Genomic DNA, 13,666 nt, shown 5'->3' on the forward strand with positions numbered 1-13,666 from the left:
AAAAAATAGGTCTAAGATATGAATAAGGCAAAATATTAACATTTAAGTCTGGTAGTAAAGATATGAGTGTCTGTTAAATTAATTTCTCAATGCTTCTTTTTGCTTGGGGTGTGTGTCTTTTTTAACTATTTTTTAAGAGTCATCATATAGTTAAGGGATATTTGGGGTGTTTTTGTTCCTTGTTGAATTGTTCTCCTTATCATTATAAATCTAGCTAAATAGTCAAAACAAACAAAACTTGAAAACCTGAGCTGCTAAAATATTGAACACTGTTAAAAATTAATGAGAAAAATTCCCTTGTGCTTTGTTCTTGGTTACAGGCTGTGAGGAATGTCCCCACTCTCCACACTCTCATTCTGACTTCTCTCCACCCCTCTCAGCCTCGGAGTTGCTGATAGAAACATGGACACCTCTCTTGACCTTTGACACCTTTGACTCTTCAAACGTGGGCCTGAGCATTTTCTAGGACTAAGTGATACCAGTCTGGAATCAAGTAGAATGGCTTCAAAGGCAAGAGAACGCTTAGGCTTTGGGGCAACTGAAGGGTAGGCAAGTGCATAAAAGGGCTAAAACAAAAGCCTGTATTCAGGCGGTGGTTTGTCCGGGCCCAGTCACCTGTGGAGAGGTTCTGAACGACACCAGCCGCTGCTGTGTGGAAGATGATGTCGGCACCGTCATTCAGGTAATGCAGGTTATTGCGACAGTCGAACCCTCTGTAGCCAAACACGTGGTCAAGAGCCAGCTCCTACAATCCCACATGAAGATGAAAGTGGCCCTTAGAGGAACAAACCCACACTTCGGGAACAGCCACACCTCTCAGGGGAAACGCGTGGCTGGAGAAACCTCCAACCACTCGCTAAAAAACATTTTGCTTCTTGACTGGCTGAAGGTAAAATGCAGCCCTTTCTTTAGTTGCCTGAAATGCTAGGGGACAGGCTAACACAGAGAATTATAGTGAGTTTTCTAAATAAACTAGATTGGCTTCCTGGCTCCCCAGGTGAGCCGAAGTCTATGGATTTGATGCTTATAAAGGTTATCGAGAAGTTTTCTGTCTGCTCATTGGCAGGCACTCTTTAGATGAGCTGAATGGTGGCTCAGAGATTTGCTCTGATTCCCACAAATGCAGCTGGGCCTGGCAGGGCAGAATACTGAGGAAAATGCCATACTCATTCTGTTGCTGGGTGCTTGCCCTACAAAGTTTCTAGACAATTTGCATTTTTTTCAACAACTAGATACTGTTCTGGGTTTATAGCCTTTCTCTTCTTCCTGTCTTGTCTTCCATGACAAAGAGCAGTGGCTGATTCAAATCAGATCAGTTCTTAATTCAATTTGACACACACGTATTGTTGGCAGCTCTTTTGTGCCAGGCACTATGCTGGTTGATGGGATTCAAGATTAAGAAGATGTGGGGCCCTTTTCTCTAGGTTCCCTGATTCTAGTCTTGTCTCTCTCCAAAGATCATCAATTGCAAACATCAGGTTAATTCTCCTAAAATACCATACCACCTCCTTATTCAATAGCATTCACTGACTTTCACTGCCGAAGGAATAAAACCCAAATTCCTGAAGTTGGCACAATCAGCCCCTGTTCACACATCTCCTGTACCCCTTGGTCAGGATGACTTGTCTAGTTAGCCCATATATCATGAATTTTCCAATCTTTATGATTTTGTTTTTTAAAATATCTCTCACCTGGAAAACACTTTTCCTCCTTTCAACTTACTGAGTGCCTGCCTACACATCAGTCTCCCCACAACCCCGATCCCTCACCCTCGTGTGTTTCCCGGAAACTGTGTGTATAATACGTGACCACTCCCTCCACTCCACCCCTCCCACCCCCACTCCTAGTAGACAGCTAACTCAAGCTGGGCCAATCATGTAGTTTCTCTCAGGAATTTAAAACTGGGGACAGTGGTAGGCCAGGCTGTTTAATTAGCGGAGGAGATATAAACTCAGGTGCTGGGTAACACCCATAGTCTACCAAAGTAGTTCAAAAAGCCTGCAGAAAAAAAAGGAGAATGCGTCAGACACATACAAGGTCCTGTTGGGCGGGAAAAGGCACCATCTTGGCTTACAATGGCTTTTCAGCTCCTGAATCTTGTCTTTCCTGAAACTTAGCTACATTTCCTGACCTGCGCTGTGTTCCATGAGAAATTCCCCCCAATAAATCCACCCTTCCCAATAAAAAAATTGAAGATGGATTTTTCTGGCCTCGGTGAGTTCACAGTCTAGGAAGGGAGATAGGTGGGCAAGAAATAATGACAGCAGAGTGTATAACAAGGGCTGTGGAGAGGGCGGTGTGGGAAGCGCACGGGAGGGTTTAGGGCGAAGAGCATCCGGGAAGCCTGCCCAGGGAAGATGCCGGAAAACGGCTTGGAAGGACCAGGCTGTGGGGTGAGAAGAGGAGGAGCTTCTAATCAGAAGGAATGAAAACTCGGGGGCTTGAAAATCCAAGGCAGCTTCAGAGCCACTAAGTAATGTGTTTGGGGCTGGAGATTTGAGTTTTGGGGGAGAATCACAGGAGATGAGCTGAGAAGGTAGCTCCTGGGTTCAAGTTTTGAAATCATGAACTTGAATCCCACCGGCAATGTGAGAATCTTGGGTCTTAACGCTGGGGTGAGGTGTGAAGTTACATTTTAAAGAGCTAACTGTAGGCAGCAAGACATGCATCAGAGAGGCACAGGGGAGTCGGAAGGCGGGAAGAACAGTTAGGAGGCCTCTTTTCAAAAACAGCAGGTTCACAGAGCTGCAACCCTCGAGACTCAACAACCAAGTTACATACCTCTCCACTTACTGGCTTGGTGATTTTGGGCATGGGACCTAACAAGCCGCTTAACACCCTTGAGATACGTGTCCTCATTTGCGAAATGGAAACAAAAGCAGTACCTACCTTGTAGGTGTGAATGAAATACTTTATGGGGAGTACGTAGCATAGTACCCGGCACCCAGTAAGTGCTCAAACATTAGAGACAACGACTAAGACCATGCCCTCCCCCTCCCCCGCGTCCTCTCCCCCTGAGTAGTACTAGGAATAGGAAAAAGGAGCTACGTCTGAAGGATATGGGAGATTCCTAATTAGGACTGATAGGACCCAGTGGCAGGGCTGAAGGCATGTGACCCAGGGGATATGATTCTGGTCACTGGGATGGGGGACACAACACCATGTAGAAGGAAGAGGGAATGAGCGAGCCACAGGGTCCATTCAGGTTCACTTGAAGGTATCTGTAGCACATGCAGATGGTGATGTCCACCGGGTTAAGAACATCAGTATCAGATTGAAAGCAAAATAGTTTAACCTGCTCACCTCAACCAGTTTCTTCTTTTTGGTGACATTGTTCTTCTGGAGTTTCTCAGGCTGGGGAGCTGCTCTGCTAACAGGTGGTCTGGAACAGAGAGGGGCCAGAAAAAGCATAGTGGTGAACAAAAGTCAGCAAGGTTGCTCGTCTGGTGCGGTCAGCTAAGGCCCGTGCCTGGCTTCCCTCTCTTCTCCCCACTTAGAGGACCGACCCTCCTCCACCTGGGGTTGTACTGTCCTGCCCCTCCTGCCCTGGGAAAAGCAGCTTCTGACATTACTTGTCCTGCATAATGGGGCCTGGATTCACAGGACTGAGGTGGGCTTCCCCACCCCTAAGCCATGGTCGTCAGGGATCAGTCCCTCCCTCCTGGAAGCCAGGAAGAACACATGAACCAGACTGGCTGATTTTCAAACCAAAGAGGAACCTAAGCATGAGAAGGAAGAGGCTGTGCTTGTCCAAGTTGTTCAGAATTAGGTAGTGAAAGATTACGCCATGGTGTGAAGTGGGACTTACAAGCCAGGCTTGGGAATGGCCCTGAAGGCCATGTATTCAGGTCATTCTCACCACACAAAGGGCCAGTAGGAAGCAAAGGGATAAAAGTCAGGAAGGACCCCCGCTCTGCACTTTGCTGTATCCTTCAGGGTTATGGTCTATGTTAAACTGCTACCGTTATACCAAAGGTTACCTTTCCTTCTCAGTTGTGGAGACCTGGGCCTTGAAATTGAATTAAGAGATTTTACAATGGGTAAGGCTTCATGGATTTTTATAGGAGTCGGCCAATTTGGCGTAACATGGGGTTCCCTTAATTCGACTTCTGGGAGTTTAGGAAACCGTGGATGGGGAGGGAAGGCCTGCTCCAGCTCCATGAGTGACTGTTCTTGGGCTACGCAAAGAAAAAGGTTTACCTGGATCCCCTTGTAAGCAGCAAACAAAGCCAAGTGAGAAACTTAGTACCATTTAGAGCTGTATTAGCAAGCACCTCATTCATGCACAAGCATTTTCCGAGTGAACAGACATTCCTGTGTGGCACAAACCATGCTTCCCAAGCATGCCAGAAAGAACTAAAACAGAAATGAAAGAGTGCACCAGTCTACAAATTCAGAAAGCTCATACCCTGGCGTCTCTGGGCAAACTCTGCACTAAAGCGCCTACAGAATAGGGAGAAAAAAGGAAGCCTTGTCAATGCTTCCCACACACTCTCCATGACTCTGCGAATGTGCCTGGGGACTCTGCTTATTTTAGTGTGTTGGGGAGAAACTTGTTGTCAGAAAAGCAATCACAACCTCCTGGATGTCGGTGGGAGTTATGCACAATGGGTGCTTTGTTTCCGAATCAAGTTCAACTCATAATTTTGCCTAATAATTCCCAGTGTTTCTTGGTAGGCCAGCTTGCCTGCTGGAACAGCTTGCATTTTTTTTTCTTTGTGCTGAGATAAAACAAGGTACCTTTATTTTCTCAGAAACTCTTCAATCAAAACATGTTATGTAATCATAAGTGTTTGTTGGACCAAATGATATTATAATCACCACCGAAGAATGGGGAGAGAGCACATCTCTGCAGAATGACACCCCCGGCTGATGTCACTGCTGCCAAATTGAGCAAAACCGGGAGGTGGGCGGTGGGGGGCATGCCAGTTCTCACAATTAGACACTTCCTTCACATTAATTATCACTTCCCAGGACATCTGCTCTTTCTTCTGTTTTAGTGGGACTTTCCGATGAAATCCGTGGGTTTCTCCTTTCACCTAAGAATGTTTAAGTGTATGACAAAAGCAAGCCAAGGTCTGAGATGGGAGCAAGGGGACACTACAACTATAGCATGGTTCATAAGGCAGAATTTGAGATTAAACGCACGGCTTGTCTTCCAGGTACACACGGGTTGTATAATATGCCACATATTATACAGTGTATACAGAGTATGCATACAAGCACAAACACTGTGTATTAATATATACATGAGATGGTGTATATATATACACATAGAGGCAATCGATTTTTTTTTCACCTTCGTTTTCAGTTAAAAACTGAAAAGTAAAGCAATCTCAGAATCTTTCGTATTTCACAAGCATATGCTTACAGCTGTATTGCTTCAAAACAAGATGAGAGGGGCAAAAGGAAGAAACCTGCATGGTGGCAAATTCAGCGGATTGTAAGTCTAGACCCTTCGCAGTCATGGATTCTGCACGTACACTTAGTGCTGGGTGCTCATCCAACACCTGGGCGTTTGCACAGTGCTGTGATACTTACTTGACAATTCCCTGCCTCCAAAGGAAAGCAAGTTAAAACACAATACAAGCATTAAAGGCTTCTTTCCAGGCACCTGTAAACAGTGTTCGTAACATCAAACATGGGAGGGACTGCCAAACATTTCAAACATAGCCAAACGCGGGCGGTTTAGCATTTTTCAGTGGATCTAAATCCTTCCAGATTCAGATTCCATTGGTAATGTGACTCTGAAAAGCTTTGCTGAGGCGGGAAAGAGTAGAGGGCATGAGAAGCGTCCCTCACTTTTCAGTGCAATAAACTTTTTACAGCAGGTTGCTCCCAGCTGGTGCACAGGATGGGAGGAGAGCAAGGACGGTAGTGAGTACGACTGGGAGTTGGCAGGCGGACTCAGAAAGGTTAAGAGCTGGGAAGGTACAGGGGTGGGGGATTGGAGGTGGAAGGAGCAGAGACACAAAGGGGCCTCCTGGGGGCAAGTGGGGCTTTGAAGAGACTCAGGGAAACAAAGGAGCAAGAGAGTCACCATTGGGCAAGAAATTTAAGGAGGGAGCCTGGCAAGAGAGCAAACAAATTGCGTAATCAGGAGAGAGGATGATGGACAGGCTTGAGCAGAGAGAGAGAAGGAGAGAAGCTTTGCCAAGAAGAGAGGGTGGGGGCAGGAAACCCAGAGGCCTGTGAACTCAAGCATGTGACTGGGTGTCAAGTAACAAGGCAGCCCTCTTCTTGCCCAGTGCTGGGGTGCAGGCTGCTGAAGACCCACCCCACACCTGTGGGTAGAGTCACTGCCTCATGCTCTATGAAAATGACATATTCTGTGGGCAGGGGAGGACCGTGGAAGGTTAATTTCTGCTGTCATCCCACTGCCCAGCAGCTAGGCTGCTGAAGAGAAAGCTTAGACTCACTTGCCGATGTGTGGAGTGTTACCCTGACATAGGCTCTCACCCCACAAAAGGCCCCCAAGGGTGGCCGGTGCCCAGGTGTTTGCCCCTCCTTGTCTTCTCCCTGGGGTGCTGGGCTGGCAGAATAAGGGGTGGAGCAGAGCACGCAATGAATGACCTGAGATGTGCAATAGAGGGTTCAGAGCCAAAGCTCTTAGGGAAGCTTCTGAAATGACTGAGGAGGTTAGGAAAACCAGTCACAACCCCAGATGAGCACGGTGTGACAGCCTACTTGTGAGTAAGGCTCAGAGAGCCGGTGAGAAACGAAGCCTTTCCAAACAGCTTCTATAAAGAAGGGTGTGGGTATGGAGAAACTCAGCTATATTTAGCCAAGATATGCAAGTTTGAAATTGTTTTTAGTGTTGTCAGACAATGTTCAATGTGTCCCTGGAGGAAATGTAGCTTTCTGCAGATTCCAAAATGTGCCATTAAATGCTCCAAGAGTTTTCAAAATGTCTTGGGAAACCAAGCTACTCTTGATCCAAGTTTTAGGTGAGAATGAGCAGATGATCTGAAGACTGTTTTAGAATTGTCCTCAAACAAGATCTGTCACCCCATGGGCTCAGAGAACCCTGTGACACTCATGCCAAATTGTGTCTGCACATGTGCATTTTTCTGGGGAAAGGAGGCATGTTTTAATCAGATTTTCAAAGATTTCTGTGGAGAGAGGGAGAGAGGGAGGGAAGGAGAGGGAGGGAAAGGGGGTGAGAGTGAGTGAGAGAGAGAGAGAGAGAGAGAGAGAGAGAGAGAGAGAGAGAACCAATGTGCTCTAGGATAAGTCCAGGTTTAGGTAAAGTCTTCAAAGCCCAGGGGGTTCTCTATTATTAAAATAAAATTAACCAGAATCTGTTCATTGTATTCCTATGTATTCCAGAACCATCTGTAGAACTGCTCAGTGGTGAAGTGGAGTAGAAGGAAGGGAGTCATGCAGGAGAACTATGGGATGGCATGCCCTGAGGGAGGCCTGCCACCTTAAAAATGCTCTTGACTGCAGGCTATAACACAGCCCCCCTTGGGGGAATATAGTTTTGGACATGGCCATTTTAGGTGAATATCAATTTATTGGGGTGAAAAATTGAGATCACAAAGGACAGAGTGGAGGGAACTATGAGTGAGGTGGGCAGATTACTGAAGAGGCCACTGAAATAATCCAAGGGCAGGGACGGTGAAGATCTTGACTAATGCAGTGGTTGTGAAGAAGAAAACAAGTGAAATATTGGTGAAGCGGACTTCAAGCCCTTTGTAACTGATTAGCTCTAGTGGACAAAAGACGAAGAATGATTCAAGTGGTTTTCTGCTTGGGCATCTGGGTGGGTGGTAGCACTACTGACTGAGACAAAAGATGAGTTCAGCTTTGACGTGTCAAACTTTGGACATATGTGGGTTGGCTATACTACTAGTTGGAAGTTCAATTGAGAAATGGGACCCACAGATATGACCTTGGGAATCATCCCCCAGTGGGTAGGATATATGAAATTAATCAGGGAGAGGGTGTAGGGTAAAAATAGAGGATGGCCAAAGATGAAATCCCGAGGAGCAGCATGTGGGGTGCTGGAAGAGGAGGCAGAGATGGGTCACTGAGAAGAAATGGTTGGAGAGACAGGAGGAAGGCCAGGACAGACCACTTCCAAAAGGTGAGAGACGAATGTCTATAACATCACTGTCCAGTATGGTAACCACTGGCCACATGTGACTTGAATTGTGACTAGTCCAAATTAAGATGTGCCACAATTGGAATATACACACCAGATTTTGAAGACCTAGTGAAAATAATTTTTTAAAAAATATTTTAAAAATTCATTAATTTTTAAATATATTGCATTAAATAAAATATTAAAATTAATTTCACCATCTCTTTTTACTGGGGCTACTAGAAACATCACCTGTGTGGCTTGCACTATGTTTTCTTGTACAATGCTACTCTAGAAGAAACAGGTCTTCCTTTTAACAAGACAAAGATAGAGAGGAGAGTGGATTGGATTTAGGAATTAGGAAGTCACCATGTGAGCAGAATGGCAGGGACAGAAGCTAGACGGAATGGGCTAGAGAATGAAGGAGAGACTTGGTAAAATGTGGATGAGAAGAGGAAAGGGAGGGAAGGTGAGGGTGGGAATATGAGTGTAAGTGTATAAGTCAAAGAATTATTTTTCCTTGAAGAGAGCTGGTGGGAATGGGGAGGACTGGAAAGTATTTCTTGGCTGAAGACATTGATCCAGCTATGGGGGAGTGATACAGGAGACACGGGGGAGATGATGAGGGAGCCCGGAGGCTGAGCTCTAAGCACCATCTGAGGGACAAGCCTTGAATAGGAGGAGGGATTCACTTCCTCTGAGAAGAGAAGGAAGAAGGTAAATGGTTTCCGTGGGGTGGAGGGCGGGAAGCATGAAAGAGGAGAGGGAAGGAAGTGCCAAGATATAGTTCATGCCCAAATGGCTTCTGTTTTCTCAGTGAAGGAGGTTAGAAAAGCCATCTGCCAGGAGTGGAGGGAGTAGGGTTTGGGCAGAAGGTTGAGGAGGGGACAAAAATTTGTCTGACTGCTGAGGGGGTGGCAGAGGGAGCCAACCAAAGACAAGAATGAAAGTGAATGAACAGTGAAGAGGGCCTACATGCAGCTAGCAACATAGACTCTGGTGAGCGCAATCTGCACTGCTGAGTTTTCGTCAGAAGCGTGGGGAGGTGGGTTGTAGGAGAAACATAGGGGTGAAGGTCCAAGAGGCCTGGAAGAGTGACATTTAGGCAGGCAAAAATAGCGAGGCCAGGAGAGAGCTAGAAAAAATGGAGGTATGTAGGCACTGGATGTCTTAACGAGGATGAAGATCAGGTGTACTGAGAACGAGAAATCCAGAGGAGAGAAAGTTAAGTCACTGAGGGAGAGAGGCACCAAGGGTGACAATGTAACCCATAGCTTGCAAGGCAAGAGCTGAAGTCAGCCAGGTGGCCACTAGCTGAATTCCTCAGAGGCAGGAAGCTGATCAATGACAGGAACAGGGAGGGTTAGCAGAGGGCAAAGCATGACAGGAAATTCAAAGGAGCAGGGCGGGGCTGGTTAAAAAGCATTCCAATATACTTTAAACACACCCACAAACGCACCCTAATCCACCACACCTTGTGCCCACTAACATGGTTTCAAGGGGCACAAATCGTGCACCCTAACAACTGTTTCTGCAAATACCTCCTCAGTTACCACATCACGACCACACAACAGTAGAAGGAGGCAGGGTAAACGACCCCGGTAGCATCCATTTCCTCCAAATGGAGAGCCGAGAGATGTTCAGAAACTTGATGAAAATAATTGGGCTTAACTCTGCCACTGTCTTCTAAGAGTCATTCCCTTCGGATAGAAAAGCGCTTACCTATGTGTGATGTGAACTCCATGAGGGAGTGGGTATGAGTCAGCTGATTACACTGTAGGAGTATAATTTCCTAGGTATATTCATCTTTTAAAAAATCATTTTATAGCACTTTATCTCTGAATTTTTATGCCCTGGTACATTCTTTGTGATAAAAAGCAAGCAAACAATTCTCTAATGAATGGCAGATTTAATTCCTAAAATTATCCATTATATAGACATCATTACTTTGCTTCAAACAATACAGAAAACCAAGAGATTTGAATTAAAACAAATTATTGATGATAATAGCATTAAAAGCCCTTTTTTTAAAAAAACATAACTATTCAGCTTTCGGTGAAGTTACATAGCTAAACAATAGGCCTTTAAAATAATTTCAGTGTTTCAGGGTTTAATAGATATTGTAACTTCAGTTCCTTCCATCTTGTTAAAGAACAGTAAACTTGCTACCTTCTACCTGCTCAGAGAACCTATGAGTATAGAATTCTCACGGGATCAAAGGGTAGAAGGAAGGAGAATTCAGCCTACAGGGGAACTCTCTGGAGAGGCAGGGGACACTCTGCCTTGTTCATTCATTCCCCTTACGCATGTGCAGTCACTCTCCGGGCGTGAGTTCCGAGCTTTGCTTATACACGACACTTATGCTGCTGCATGTCTCTGCACTAACTCGTTGGCTACTAAGGCCACTCTATCATCACAAATGGAATAGAAATGCAGAATTGGAGGTTCCTCCCCATTTCCTGGACCAAGTATCAAGATAGGATGTAGCAGGTTTTCACAGATCTCAGTCTGGTCAGTTCAGCAGCACCTGCTAGCAAGACTGTCAGTTTTTAGCAACTCTTACAATACAAGCTCACAAAGCAGCTATTGATCAGTGACCACAAGGGGCCTCTGTTAGGCCTGTGGAGCTGAGCAAAGTGCCAGGAGAGCTGGGCTGTTCATTCGTTAATATCACCATGGAGGGGGGTTAATATCACCGTGGAGGGGGGCATTGTCCACATCCTCATGCTCCTGTGCCTCAGGCAAACTTGAAATGTGAATTTACTGATTAACTAAAGCATTTTTTTTTAAATGGGGGCAGGTTCTCCCAGCAGATTTCTGTCCCTAAACTTAGCATAAATGTTTAGAACAAAAACTGGGGTTAGCTATATGGATGGTGGTTGATTTCGATTCAGGGACAGCGATCTAGCCCTTTCCCATATTGTTACACTGCCACCTGTAAGCATGTTCTTTGTTTCACTGTAAACCTGCTGACAAAGTACAAAGCAGCTTTGTATGTAAAAATAGGTATGATGACTACAATAATATGGAATTTCTTTTTAAGTTCTTTTTGCCTTGGGTTATTTAAATAGATCTAAACCAAATAAACATTTTAATTTCTAATGGACAGATAGTATGAAGATTAAAAAAATCATTTAACCAAGAGTAGTCCGATGGCCAGTTGGGACATCACCAGATTGTACATAGGGTCACATAATTCCCCACAAAGAGAAGGCCGCCCAAATGTGCAAATAAAACAAAGGTAAAAGCTATTGACAAAGAATGGATTTGTAGGCCATTTTGAGGACAGATTAATTTATTTAAATATTAAGAAGAGCAGGCTAAGTAAATTCACCCCATTCATCTATTCATTCAAGAAGTATTTGTTTACCATGTACTTTGTGCAAGACACTGTGTTAGGCACCTGGTGGTAACCATGGCGGTAACCATGACAGACACAGTGGCCACACCCGAGGAGCTGAGTCTCCTAGACAAAGCTGACAACCCAGTGGAACCTTAAATATCTTGATGCTATGGACTGATATTAAAGAACCATATTAAACCTTTTCCATACTTTTAATGGGAAAGGTTTAAGGATTAAAACTTAAGGATTGAAGAAAGCTATTAATTTGAGGGCTGAATCAAAAAACCAAACAAAACCCCATAACATTTCTTTATAAACCCATGGTGTACAGTTTTCTTTATAGGACTTTCTTTTTGCTTAAGTTAAAAAATCTGTACAAATTCATTCAGAAAGGATATGAGATAGTAGGAGAAAATAAATTTTAGGGCCTTCCTGATATAGCCATTAAACACAGTTTAAGAAAAAGTTTGAAAAACCCTAGTGCTAGAGTAGAATTTTGAGGTCATTTAATGCAAGGACCTGTGAATTCAGACATGAGGGGACTGCCATATTTCATTTGGGCACACTGGGGATTTAGAAAATCAAAACAATGCCTGAAGGAATGCTGTCAGCTTCTGCCTATATAACCATATCTTAGCTTTCTATATACTCTAACATAAAAGAAATGTTACAATGTCTAACTTTTGTATTGTCATCTTTCCATCATTCACATCATTGTCCTATTGTGATGACCAAGTAGATTGGTGTCAGAAGTGAGATTAATGCCAAGAACTCCCCCAAACACTTGCTAGATGTAGCCAGCCATTTTCCAGGCAAATACTGGATACCTACTGAGGTTTTAGATATAAGAGGAAATCCAAGACAAATAATAACAAGTGTTGGAAAGGCTATGGAGAAAAACAAACCCTCATACACTGTTGGTGACAATGTAAATTGGTGCAGCCACTATGGAAAACAGTATGGAGATTTCTCAAAAAATTAAGAATAGAATTACCACCATATGACCCAACAATCCCTCTCCTGGGTATCTACCCCCAAAATCTGAAAACATTTATCCATAAAAATATATGTGCTCCAATGTTCATTGAAGTATTATTTATGGTGGCCAAGACGTGGAAACAACCAAAGTGTCCTTTGATAGATGATTGGATAAAGAAGATGTGGTATATATACACAATGGAATACTATTCAGCCATAAGAAAATATTAAATACTGCCATTTGTGACAACATGGTTGGATCCTGAGATTATTATGCTAAGTGAAATAGGTCAGACAGAAAAAGTTGAGAACCATATGACTTTACTCATATGTGGAATATAAAACTGAAGGCAACAAAGGAATAAGACAAAGAAACAAAAACTCACAGACACAGACAACAGTTTAGTGGTTACCAGAGGATAAGGGGTGACAGTAGGTGGTAGAAGAGGGTAAAGGGGGTCAAATATATGGTGATGGAAGGAGAACTGACTCTGGGTGGTAAACACATAATGCAATATATAGATGATATATTATAGAATTGTACACTTGAAACCTACGTAGTTTTGTTGACCATTGTCGCCCTAATAAATTTTACTTTAAAAAAAAAGAGACTATCCAAGGGAGCTGAGTTTTTCTTTGACCCTCACTGAGCTAACACTTTTTGTAAAAGTCAGAGATTCCAAAACTAAAAAACAAGGGGAACTGAAGATGCCAAAGAGTTCAAATGTTGGAGAGGTGATAGTAATAACTACAAAGTTGAAATAAAATTAATTGCTGGGCCAGCCAAGTGGCGCATTGGTTAAGAGCTGGCTTTGGAGCCAGCTCTGAGCAGCAGGACCCGGGTTCAGATCCCACATTAGGGCTAGTGATGCTGTGCCCTCTACAGCTAAGATAGTGAACAACAGCTCCACCTGGAGCTGGGCTGCCATGAGTCGCCGGCAATGGCATAGGCTGCAGTGGGCTGCCATGAGCTACTGTGAGTGGCTGGCAGCCGGTGTGAGCTGCTAAGAGCCTCAGTGCATGGCCGTCCAATGGCCAACGAGCAACTGCCTCACCCGGGAAGAGCACAATGATAATACCAACATGGGGCAGTGAAGCAACATCCTCCACAACTGGACTGAAGAACAAAAGGACAGCAACTTGTTTGTTCCCCTTCCCCGATTCCCCAATGCTGTTCCTCTCCCCCCAATTCCCCAATAAAATCTTTTAAAAAATAAATAAATAAAAAGTAAAATTAATTGCTAACTAAACTGTGCTTT

General features: G+C 44.2%; 1 protein-coding gene across 8 annotated transcripts in view; it reads right to left on the minus strand.

The window, feature by feature from the left end:
• Positions 1 to 13,666, minus strand: part of EML6 (EMAP like 6) — a 282,005-nt gene that overhangs the window by 29,986 nt on the left and 238,353 nt on the right. For 5 of the 8 annotated variants that reach the window (XR_002126189.1, XR_002126190.1, XM_019662104.1 and 2 more), the window contains 4 exons: positions 5,542 to 5,556; positions 4,201 to 4,209; positions 3,304 to 3,382; positions 616 to 745 (listed from right to left, as the gene is read on the minus strand). Coding sequence is in view for 6 of the 8 variants with exons in the window: in XM_019662104.1 (XP_019517649.1) it covers positions 616 to 745; positions 3,304 to 3,382; positions 4,201 to 4,209; positions 5,542 to 5,556 (233 nt within the window). In the remaining 2 variants the exon portion in view is untranslated. The remainder of the gene's footprint in view (positions 1 to 615; positions 746 to 3,303; positions 3,383 to 4,200; positions 4,210 to 5,541; positions 5,557 to 13,666) is intronic. The other 3 variants (XM_019662103.1, XM_019662101.1, XM_019662099.1) reach the window with 2 other exon arrangements.

This window comes from Hipposideros armiger, unplaced genomic scaffold (genome assembly GCF_001890085.2).
Source record: "Hipposideros armiger isolate ML-2016 unplaced genomic scaffold, ASM189008v1 scaffold_366, whole genome shotgun sequence".
NCBI lineage: Eukaryota > Metazoa > Chordata > Mammalia > Chiroptera > Hipposideridae > Hipposideros > Hipposideros armiger.